An 11,457-nucleotide genomic window follows, 5' to 3' on the forward strand; every position below is an offset into this window, starting at 1 on the left:
CTCCCAGATTCCAGGGCGCTTTATGTTGAACCAGCTTAGATGTGAAACTAGAACAACACAGAGCACTTAGCTGATAATTTACTGCGTCCCCCACTTTAATTATAGTGACCATTCACTCGATGTAACCAAATATAACCCTAAAACAAAGTTGATCAAATCAATAAAGTACAAAGCAAAGCCTGGCCATGTTGGAAGTGATTTGCGTCATGACAGCAATGCAGCTAATGACACTTTGACAGAAAGGAGTTTTGAACATTCTGCAAATTTTCTCTTTCTTGTTTTCTTTGTCTGTCCATTTTTCTTTGTTTTCTTTGTTATACTTATAGTAACACTGTGGCCTACCTACACACACACACACACCAACACACACACTTTCATTATGGTATGGAAGCAGCTCACACCTCCATCACTGTGTTGGCGTGACTAGGAGAGGTAATAGGTGTGAGTCTTTTGGAGAGAGTGTGGGTGCATATTGTCGATTGTTTTTTGTTTTGCTATTTCTCTTTTTTTGTTTATCAATTCAAACGGCACGAGGGGACTCTGGAACTAGATTTTTTGATGGTGTTTCATTTTGTGTGTGTAAGGGTGTCATTTTCAAAATGATATATTGTAAACCTTTTTTTTATATACGTTTGTCTTGTAAATATGCTTAATTTGATTGTTTAAAAATACGTTTTACAAGGAAGTGTTCATCTACACATTTCATAATTTTACCAGACCTCACCATCAGGTTTTGCTCTTCTGTTTCTGTTCATCTTCTCTCTCTCCATCTCTCTTTCTCCATCCCTCTCTTTCTCTTTCTGGTAAAGCATTTTAATTTCAAGACTGTTGACAAATGAATGTAAAGTTTTGCTCATGTATAGCTTGCATTAGTAAATGGAACACCTATGAGCCTTATCTCACTGTGGTATTGGTATTTGGAGGGGGGGGCGTGTGTAAGCATAATCTAGCTTATCACCACATCAAAACAATTAAAAAAGCCTTAACGTGTGGTCCACTTTTGAGTCTTGTGTACTCACATTGCTTTGTTAGCTTTTTCATTTGTCAAGCAGTGGTGTGCTTCTAGATCTTTCTAGAAGATCCTTTGAGAGGTTGTATTTGCTGACGAGTGATTCTCCAGGGTTTCTCCATCTTAACAGACAGGGGCAGCTGTGTCTGTTGAAAGTAGGTTCAGGTCATCATTAATAAAGAGATTGTGGGTACGAAGTTGCTTGTGAGCCTGCCTATGTTTGTCCTTGAAGTCTTGTTTGTTCATTTCCACATGTAGAGGTCTAGCAGGGAGCCTTCTGGTATAGTGAGTTAGTTTCCAACTGTGTGATTAAATGTAGAGTAGTGGGTAGCCATGTTCACCTAGACTTGTCTTTAGCATCTAAGTGATGGCATGAAGGCATTTTCACATCTCAAGAAGTTGTCACTTTGACAGCAGACAAAATCGCCAACTGTGCCTCATCTTCTCTAGCCACAGGGTGAACAGTTTCCTTCTGTAGGGGTTTCGATATTGCTGTTTAATCAAAAAACAATGTTATAGTTGTCTGAGGGGCCTCACCTTGCCTGCTCCTGTGTGTGAAACCCTAAATGGTGTCAGTTTACATGGAGACAGGAACAACAAAGCCCGGTCAGCCTCAATGTAGTGCCAGTGAATCAGCAGGCTCAACTTAAGCAGGTTGTGAACTTTACAAGCAATGTTTTCCACACCACCGAATAGAGTTAAGCGACTGATTTAGGTTTTTATTCTTACAAACCAGTCTGAGTAAAATGCAGTGGCATAACTATAGTAGGTGCAGCAAGTGCAGTCGCACCAGGGCCCGTGACCTCCCGGGGCCCGTCGCTACCCCCGCCCTGCTTCCTTTTTTTTTTTTTTTTTTTTTTTTTTTTTAGAACTTTAGAATGTTAGAGCACGGAGAGTGAAGCGTCACTTTGACGATCTATCGGAAGATGAGCGCTTAACCGATGCAGAGAGATACTTCAAAGTGCAGGTATTTAATGCAACTCTGGACATCATAATCAGTCAGCTCTCCCAAAGATTTGCAAGTATGCGGGAAACTTGTCATGTGTTTGAGTCTTTACGTCCTATGACCCTTCAACTCGCAGATGATGATGAACTGCTTGAAAAGGCAAGACGTTTGTCAGACCATTATAGCAGGGACATTGCACCGACATTCCCAACACAACTCCTCTCATTCAGGTCTTGCTAGCAGAGATTTTACAGAAGTCATCTATTTTTTAACTTGCCAAAATGCTGGTGGTAGATTATGACAGTGTAACATCCACATTCGGGGAAGTGTGTACTCATGTTGTTTCTGACATTGCCTGTGACTGTGGCAACAGCTAAGCCATCTTTTTCCAAACTCAAATTTATTAAGACCTATACCTAAGGAGCAGCATGGGGCAGGAGAGGCTCCGTGGGTTAGCTATCCTGTCCATTGAAAATACGAGAGCCAGAGCATTAAATATTGGGAACATCGTTGACGATTTTGCACAACGAAAGGCTCGTAAGATGGCTTTCTTCTAATGGCCTAATTCACGCATATTGGGGATTGTATGCATATGAATATTGTTATTTGGTTTTTGGACGGTTAAATAAGTTACATTAAGTTTTGTTTCTGCACAGTGCGAGTTTATAAGCAAGCAATCTACGCTTGCAGTTTCAGCAGAGGGTTGAAGAGGCGCATTGAGTGTTCCCATAATTCCATGCGAGTTGATGTTAATGCAGTAATATTAGATTACCCTGGCCTGCAGGATGTTAATACAATTATTTTTTAATGTTTTCACATGTAATGGATATGTAGTCGTGTGTTTCTTATTTGAAATTGTAATCTGTAACTACTAAACTACTTCGGTGCCTCAGGCCCTTTGTATAAACAATTGAAGTCACCCTTAATGTGTATTGCATGTATCAGAGATAATTCATCCTGGGCCAAAGTTCGACGATATGGGGCCCGCGTAGCGCTCTCGCACCTGGGCCCACCATTCGTTTGTTACGCCATTGGTAAAATACGTTAATGCCGCATCACTAGGGACCTATTGTGTTGACTCCATGCTACCTGTCATCTGTTCTGTCCGTCAAATCAGACAAAACTAAAGTCTCCCCTTCAAGCAAATTAGAGCAGCAAAGACCGACCGGGGAGACCAACCGCTGATATTGGCGTGATTGCCTAACTTTGTGTTGTGTCTTGTGCATGAATGTGCGCATCCTGTGCCAAGCTGACAATTATCGGTTATTTTAATCTTATTCTAAGTGTTCAAACAAAAAGCCTCAGTTTATCAATTCGACTTTCCGTACCCCAAATATTTTTCGAGGTCTATTGTTTTTCCCCTGTGTGCACTTGTACCATTACAGCCTCAAATCACTGAGGCTGTATTGTAAACATGGTGACGTCATGACAGTTTGAAACAGTTCAACTACACATGTTGGCCTAGCCTATCGAAATGTCAATAAATACAGAATTCGGAACATACATCCTGAATGTATATGCTTTGGTCTCGTTCGCATCCTTCCCCCCAACCCTAGCAACCCAGCGTCTGCACGTGTATTGTCATCAACAACCGGTTTGGGCTGGAACCGTGGCGGTGTCAGATGTGGCACAGCGCCTCTATGGTTGGAATCTTGCACGTGGCATATGTTTATGTAGAGTAGATGAGCGGACTCCTGTTAGAGAATAAATGTATTCAATGAAATGAGCGCATTCTCCAATACGTCGACCAAAGTGATTGAAGAACGGTCCTTATGTGAAATGTGATGGAAAGATGCTGCCTTGCCAGACTGGATATTAGTCTTTTTTGTATCTTTAAATCCCTTGGTTAGTTTTCTGAGTTGTTCGAAATGTATTCTTCTTGGTGTTTGAGTGTGTAGGCTATATATGAAGTGATGACTTATTTTTAAAGGTTAGGGCAAGGGAAAATATTACTACATTTGATCACCTTCGGTGTGGGGAAATATAGCAGAACGTTACTGCCCATAGCTTAGGCTGTGTGAAGGGGTCCATTGCATCAGTCACTGGTTTTGCGGAAAGAAAAAAACCTGAAAGATGATTTTAATTTTTACACACAGAGACAAAACACAGAGTTGCCCAGCTCACGATACACCATTGAGTCGTTTGATGTTAGGAACAGCTGTGCTTATAACCACTGTAAAAAAGAGGAGGAAGTTGAGCATCAGCAGACAGACCAGCGAGAACAGCTTCAAACCGGTTTCAACACCCGGCAACAAAAGCCGCTACTGCAACCTTCCCCCTCAGTTGCCTCAGCTTGCTACAGAAGAGTGAACAAGATGATGTTATCTTTCAGAAGATGCTGTTTGTGCATTAGTGTTTTACCATATTATTGCAACGCGCAATGATATTTAAAGTATTGGTCGGAGGTCCAGGGGCCAGCTAGCCTTAGCCTATCCATCTGGCTGCTTGAAGCTGACCAAATAGAAACATCAGTCTTTCTGCAGGTGACTGGACATTTGAGGTAAGATTGCATATGTTTTTAGACAAACAATAATTGACGTTAGTCCTGCGATTTCAAATGCTCTGATAGGTCTAATGTCAAGTATAGACAGGCTATGTTATTTCCAAAATGTATGAAAATTGTAGTGATAAAAATAGTGGTTAATTTAACTAAATTCGTCGTAGGTAGTTGATGAAAAAACTCTTATATGATGGTGAATCTGTCTTTTTCGCTGTTGGTGATTCGGCGATTCGTTTGAATTGTCATTAAAAAAAATAATCATCAAACACAAAAGAGCGCAAACTTTTGATTTTGCGCACCATCAGTGCGCTCCAGCTATCAGTGCGCTGATATCTTGGAACCAGAGCGACCGAGCGGAATGCGCTTTCGCTCATTCAAAAGTAACGGCCAAGAGCGCACATTGCGCACCATGAAGACAATTCTTCTCGGTTTAGGGTGCGGCTTCCGAGTCATAAAAACGACATTTCAGTGATTTTCTTTCATGTATCAAAGGTTAGTTCAATAGTTATTTATTTTTTTTGTTTGTTTTTATTATTATTTCTTTGCTGTAAACCTATATGTGCATGACCATGCTTGTCTTATGCCTACATCATCTCTATCCTCACCCTCAGGAACACTCAGACCTCACCTCAGCACACAAAAACAACAACAACAACAACAACAACATGACTCTCCCGAGCACAAAGAAAGCCCTGGACGGTGGCTGGGGTTGGGCCGTGGTGGTGGCTTCTTTCCTGGCCCTCTTCCTGGCCTACGGGTCGCCCCAGTCTGTTGGAGTGCTCTACCCAGAGTGGCTGAGCACGTACCAGGAAGGCAAAGGCATGACCGCATGGGTGGGCTCCCTCGTGTCTGGCGTTGGCCTGATTGCAAGTAAGTTAAAAGTGGGTGTGGGTGTGACCCCCCCCCCCCCACACACACACACACACACTTCATTTGAACCTGCCTGAAAGCCCTTTAATCCACCCGGTTGAAAAGACAAAACACAAAGCTGTTTTTTCGCACACAGTGATTATATTATACATACATACATATATTATATACATACACCACTGGAAGGAAATTGAACACTCACACAACATTTCATAAAGTCAGCCAAACTCATCTGTGATAAATCAACACAAATTAGAGTCAACTCTGCCCAAGAGCAAAGCAAAAAGCTTCTTATTCTCCTCATTATATAGAGATGATAAGGCTACATGGTATAAGGCTACATATATAAGATGGTCCTTATTAGTTTTCAAGTGTTGCTTTGTCAAGGGTCAAATTATGAAATTAGTACTTGACACTTTGCGTGAACTGCCCTGGCACAGTGGACTGATATCCACCCTTCACCCTGGATACTGTACTGCAACTTCCCTCTGGCAGTTCTGATTTGATAACTTTCTCACCTTCTGTCAGTATTGATCAATAGGGTCAGCAATGAAACAGATAGGTCCATTGCATTCCAATCATTGACCAGAAAGCTGTTTTGTCAATATAGCTTCCAGCTCTGGAACAGTGGATAGCTAATGATGATGTGCGTGTGTGTATTGTACCACTGGGGCATTGATGCTGTCAGCACTAAATTTGCCTTGTCGTCCTAGCAGACACAGACATAGATAGGACACCATGCAGAAGTGAAAACATTTAATCCTTAAGCTGGTGTTGGAAATTGAAGTTCTAAAGAATATCTGGGTTCTTTGAATTCAACACGGAATTTTAGAACCTTACATTGTTTGCGGAACATAATCTTCTGTTAGAATGTTCAAAACTCCCCTGCTGAAGGGTTCCTCAAATTGTTTGAAAGGTACTGTATAAAGTCCTAAAGCATTGCTTACTGTACTGTTGTTAGCATAGTGCCCCAATATCCCAGAATCAATCACTTATCACCTATATTATACATGAATGGATGTGTATTGGCAGGTGATCTGTTAACCAGATTTTGCTGATTGCTGGTTGCTGATTGACCTCCCTGGCTCATTTACTTAATATCTCTCTCTCTCCCTCTCTCTCCCCATAGGTCCCATTTGCAGTGCATGTGTGGTGAACTTCGGAGCCAGGCCAGTCACCATCTTCAGTGGGGTCATGGTGTCCGGGGGTCTGATGCTGAGTGCTTTTGCACCCAATGTCCAGTTCCTCATCTTCTCCTACGGCATAGTAGTCGGTAAGCCTGACTTAAAGCCTCATATCCTCTTTTGCAAGAATTAAAACCATGTACTGTAGCCTTAGATGTGTTATGAAGGAAGTGAATTGTCAGATAAACGCTTCTAACGCGACATACACCAAGCAAAGGGAGTGAAGGTGTGCAGTGCATCGCTACAGCCTACATGCTCACCTGAATACCCTTTTGCACACCTGTTTGGAATGTCACTGAATAAGAATTAAGTAGGCAATGCAGGTGCTTTATGAGTCGAAAGAAAGAAAGTTGGTAATGAAAAGAATTCTCTTGCTGGAATCCCCCATTGCCAGTCGTGTTTGGGTTCCGTATTGAGGCGGTTTGTTCTATTTTTTCCAGGAATAGGCTGTGGTTTGGTCTATGCTGCTACCATGACAATCACCTGTCAGTATTTTGACAAGAGGCGTGGCCTGGCTCTTGGGATTGTCTCCACAGGTATGATACAGTCTCATTCATCACTAATGATCAATAATCATTTACCATTCAACTCTAAACTCGTAAGACTAGAACATATTGGATTTCATTATGTCTTTGTCTTCAGTATAGTGTTGATATTGTTTGTTGCATAAATGCTAAAACTAGCTATATAAGCAGTGAAGACATTTATTTATTCTCATTCTGAATAACATCTGCTTTGTTGACATTCTATTGTCTGGTCTGTTTTGAGATTCCTTTGTGTTTGGACATTCTTTGGTTTTATTTATTGTTGAAGTTCAGAATCTCTGCATTCCAGTCAGGGAACACATACTGTATACTCACCTGTTAACCCCCCTCACACCCCACCCCACCCCATCCCCTCTCCAGGTACAAGTGTCGGAGGTTTCATCTACGCCACGGGTCAGAACGAGCTGATCGAGCTCTTCGGCCTGGACGGCTGCCTGCTGATCATCGGCTCGCTTGCACTCAACATCATCGCCTGCGCTGGACCCATGAGGCCTCTGCACGTCCCCATGTACTACCTCAAACAGAAGGCCGCCGCCCTGGAGAAGGCCGAGGGTCAGCTCCTGGAAAAGGTCGTGACCTCTGACCTTGACCCCGTCAAGCCGGTGGCGAGCGACCACAAGACAGCCGCCGATGACCCGCCGATGGCGACGGAGGGCGTCAAGGAGCCCGCGGAAGCCCCGCTGGCGTTCGAGCGAAGCTTCTCCATCTGCGCCCTGCTGGTGGAGGTCATCAAGACCAAGCAGAAGTCCTACTCGACCTACCTGCGCTCGACGGCCGACCTCTTCCAGGACCGCGTGTTCGGCGCGCTCTGCGTCACCATCTTCCTCTTCAGCCTGGGCGCCTTCCCGCCGCTGCTCTTCATGGAGGACGTGGCGCAGAGCGAGGGCCTCGTCGACGGCGTCAGCCTCCTCCCGCTGGTGTCCATCGTCCAGGTGGCCGGCGTGCTGGGCAAGCTGGGCCTGGGCATGATGACGGACATCCGCTGGATGAACAGCGTCTACCTCTACGCCTTCACGGCCGTCGGCGCGGGAACGGCGCTGCTCGCCATCCCCGCCACCAACAGCTACGCCGGACTTCAGGTCATCTCGGCGGCCATCGGGTTCATGTCAGGGAACTGGTCTATCACGCCGTACGCCACCACGAAGGTGGTGGGCATCGACCGGCTCACTGAGGCCCACGGGATCCTCATGTTCTTCGGTGGTTTCGGGATCATGCTGGGACCTCCAGTTGTAGGTAAGGACGGAGGCCATCTTGGCTCAAACTTAAGTATCTCGAATTCCATCGACACACATTTGCTCAGCCCTGCAAGGGTAGTTGTGCTTCTTTATTCATTTTGGAAAATGAATGATATTTAGATTATATATATTAGTCACATTTAGTTTAACAAACAAGACATACTTGTCAAAATACTACATTCAAAAAAGTTCACATTAACTTTACATGTACATTCCAAATGTACTGATGGAATTTAGTGCTCATTATGACACCGATCTCTTATTTCTCCTCTTCCTCCTGCCAGGCTGGTTCTTCGACTGGATGCAGTCCTACGACTTGGCCTTCTACTTCAGCGGAGGCTGTGTGCTGCTGGGGGGCTTCCTCCTCTTCCTCGTCTCCTCCCTTCCCTGCAGGCCCAGGGCCAAGGGAGACTCCCACCCCTCCGACCCACAATACACTAACGACCTGGTGGCGGCCGTGGCCTAAGCTATACTACAGCAACCGCCTCGTCTAAAGTCTAATACAGCTACAACCTGCCTCTGGGAGGAAAAAGATGTTTATTTTGAAGCAAGGGAAAAGGCAGTGTGGTTTATTTCCTGAAATGCAGTTAAAACCTTTTTTTTTCTAGAACGGTAACAGGCTGTTCGAGCTTGTCCAAAATTGTGTTGCTAAAGCGTAAGGCATGTTCAGTTATTCGATCTTACTCTACCATGGGACCTTATAAGCGTTTAACGGTTCTGCAGGGTTATTTTGTTCTGGCCTTGTTCTAAGAGGCCCTGAGTACAGTTTCACACATAACGTAAACAGCTAAGTGATGGTTTATGTTTACAGTTACAGAGATTGTAATTTAAGTTACCACAGAGAAATGGATGACTCCCTTTTTAATCTCATAACTAAATGCAGCAAGGGGTTGCAGAAACACTAGAATGGAACTCTCACGCTGTATTGAGAAGCTGTCGAGAAATCTTCTCACCAGTTTGGAAGAAAAAACTTTTTTTTTCTGATATACTTTAATATGCAAAACATAAACAAATAACAGTTGGTGTGTGAGTGGATGAGTAATACAGCGAGAGTTGGTATACTTTTCATTTTTTTTTTTATGTATTGTTTTTATTGTCGTCATTATTATTATTATTATTATTAGCTTATCTGTTGTCTTTGTGTATATGTAACCAAAGTGATACAGTATGTCTTAAGTTGATATTCTGGATTAGCTAGCCTTTCTGATTTATTGATTCAGCCTTACTGTCACTTGTAGATACAGTGGGGTGAATAGGTGCCCTTCTGCTTTGCCCAAACGAGGGGAAATTGGGCATAATTTAGATTTGTTAGCCTCCTCCAGTCAAGTCACTGGGTTGATTGATTTGTTTGTTTGTTTGTTTGTATGTTTTTTTAGTTTTTGTTTTGTTTCTGGACAAACAAACGATATGTGTGAAGCAATATGTATGACGCACACACCATAAGGTGACCTGAATATATGTGCTTATTGTAATTTGTAGCCACCATTTCAATTACAATGGATGCTGTAACTCACTCCGGCCTTCGTAGGCAACGTTTGCAATACATGCACTGATATGGTCTAAGTGTTGATGCCATTTTGTATGTTCCTTATCCCAACATGGACCTGAAAATATTGTTGTTACTTGAAAAAAAAATGTCTTTTTAATATTTGTATCATAAAACCACAAATCCCTTTGATATCCCAGACTGAGATAGCAGTCTGACCCAAGTCATGCTGTTTTTGTTATTTATGTATTTATGACTACAATGGTTCATTTGCCTTATTTTTTTAAATAAAATATCGACACATTTTTTGTAATAAAAACAGTCTTACTGATTATTTTCTTGACTGCTGGGCATGTAAATAACCTCAGCGTAGGAGCAGGAGACCTCTTCATAATATAGTAACGAAACCTATAGGATCGCCATGGATACTGTAACTACAGTAACTATGTTTTGGGGTTGAGGCACTGAGGTGGACTAGTTTACCTGAGCTGCAAAATTCTTCTGTTTGCCACCTCATCGTGAGCGTGTCTGGGTTAACAGGACCCTTTGCATTAGCCCCCCCCCCCCACACACACACACACACCCTCACGTGCAGTAATGAAACACTCAACACAGCAAATATATGGAGGGGGGAAGTGAGCTCTGACAAGTCCTCCTTTCATGGCTGCACCTAATTCCAGTCGTTTTAGGAAGGAAAAAAAAAACTAAAAGCAAACGTTGAGCCTCGCGTCTCACGTCAGCACGTGCTCTAACCGACTGACAAACATCTGATTTATTTTATTTTTTAAAACCTTCAAGTCCACTTTCTAAACATCCAGAGATGGCTACAGTTAGGAATTTACAGACTTATTCTCAAATATTGTTTACTAATTTGAAGTGATGTTGATGTTTCAGTTAGTGTGGGAAACTGGACAGAGATTAGTCATATTATTAATGAAATCCAGAAACTGATGGGGGGGGGGGGGGGGGCACTGAGACACAACTGTATGTCAAACACTGTTCATAATATCCCAGCCAGGAATACACATTTTTTTAATTTTGGTACAAAAACATCCTCTGATATGATCCTTTGAAGTACACACAAAGAACACTTTGAAAACAAGTCCTCCTTTAATACCATCACTGCAACAAGAAAACATGAAAGCTCATCCATGACATTCTGAGCGACCCCTTTCCTGCAGACAGCCCCCGCCCCCCACCCCCATTCCAGCTCCCCAACACCAGTCATTTCCTGTTTCGGAGTTCCGTGGATCCCCATCATATCCCATTACGCGCCTGTGACTCTGTCTCTTTGTCTGGGTCCCGTATTCCAGTAAATCCGCCCCATCAGGGTGACTCACACATCACAGAGACCCTGGGCTGGTTTCAGCTGGTTTGCCCATGGTGTGGTCGGAAAGAAAAAAGGAGAGAGAGAGAGAGAGAGCGAGAGAGAGAAGTTGGTCTAAAAGTGCCCCTGACACAGTTTCTCTCTCTCTTTCTCTCTCTGTGTGTGTGTGTGAGAGAGAGAGAGAGAGAGAGAGAGAGAGAGAGAGAGAGAGAGAGACAGCGAGACAGAGAGAGAGAGAGAGAGAAGTACTTAACATACCCAGCATAACATGAATGAGATATTGTGTTCTCATCTGACATCTGATTTGCATAATGTGTTTGAAGCTGCAGAACCCATTTCTTCACACAGACTCCTT

The 11,457-nt window shown here is 43.3% G+C and overlaps 2 protein-coding genes across 2 annotated transcripts in view; both read left to right on the forward strand.

The window, feature by feature from the left end:
* ccdc6b (coiled-coil domain containing 6b) overlaps positions 1 to 1,206 on the forward strand; it is a 27,273-nt gene extending 26,067 nt beyond the window's left edge. Inside the window, exon 9 of the mRNA XM_076297832.1 lies at positions 1 to 1,206. This exon is cut by the window's left edge and continues 2,510 nt beyond it. The gene's annotated coding sequence lies outside the window, so the exon portion shown is untranslated.
* Positions 1,207 to 3,008: 1,802 nt separating this feature from the next.
* Positions 3,009 to 10,088, forward strand: slc16a9b (solute carrier family 16 member 9b). The gene is made up of 6 exons (XM_076297833.1): positions 3,009 to 4,455; positions 5,067 to 5,325; positions 6,455 to 6,598; positions 6,950 to 7,045; positions 7,415 to 8,287; positions 8,574 to 10,088. Exons 2-6 carry the CDS (start codon positions 5,121 to 5,123, stop codon positions 8,753 to 8,755), a joined length of 1,500 nt encoding a protein of 499 aa, XP_076153948.1. The 5' UTR covers positions 3,009 to 4,455; positions 5,067 to 5,120; the 3' UTR covers positions 8,756 to 10,088.
* Positions 10,089 to 11,457: the final 1,369 nt, after the last annotated feature.

The sequence above is a fragment of the Alosa pseudoharengus genome, unplaced genomic scaffold, assembly GCF_046254945.1.
Source record: "Alosa pseudoharengus isolate Yale_2024_CS ecotype anadromous, Long Island Sound unplaced genomic scaffold, YU_APseudo_1.1 YU_APseudo_1.1_scf_21, whole genome shotgun sequence".
NCBI classification, from domain to species: Eukaryota; Metazoa; Chordata; class Actinopteri; order Clupeiformes; family Clupeidae; genus Alosa; species Alosa pseudoharengus.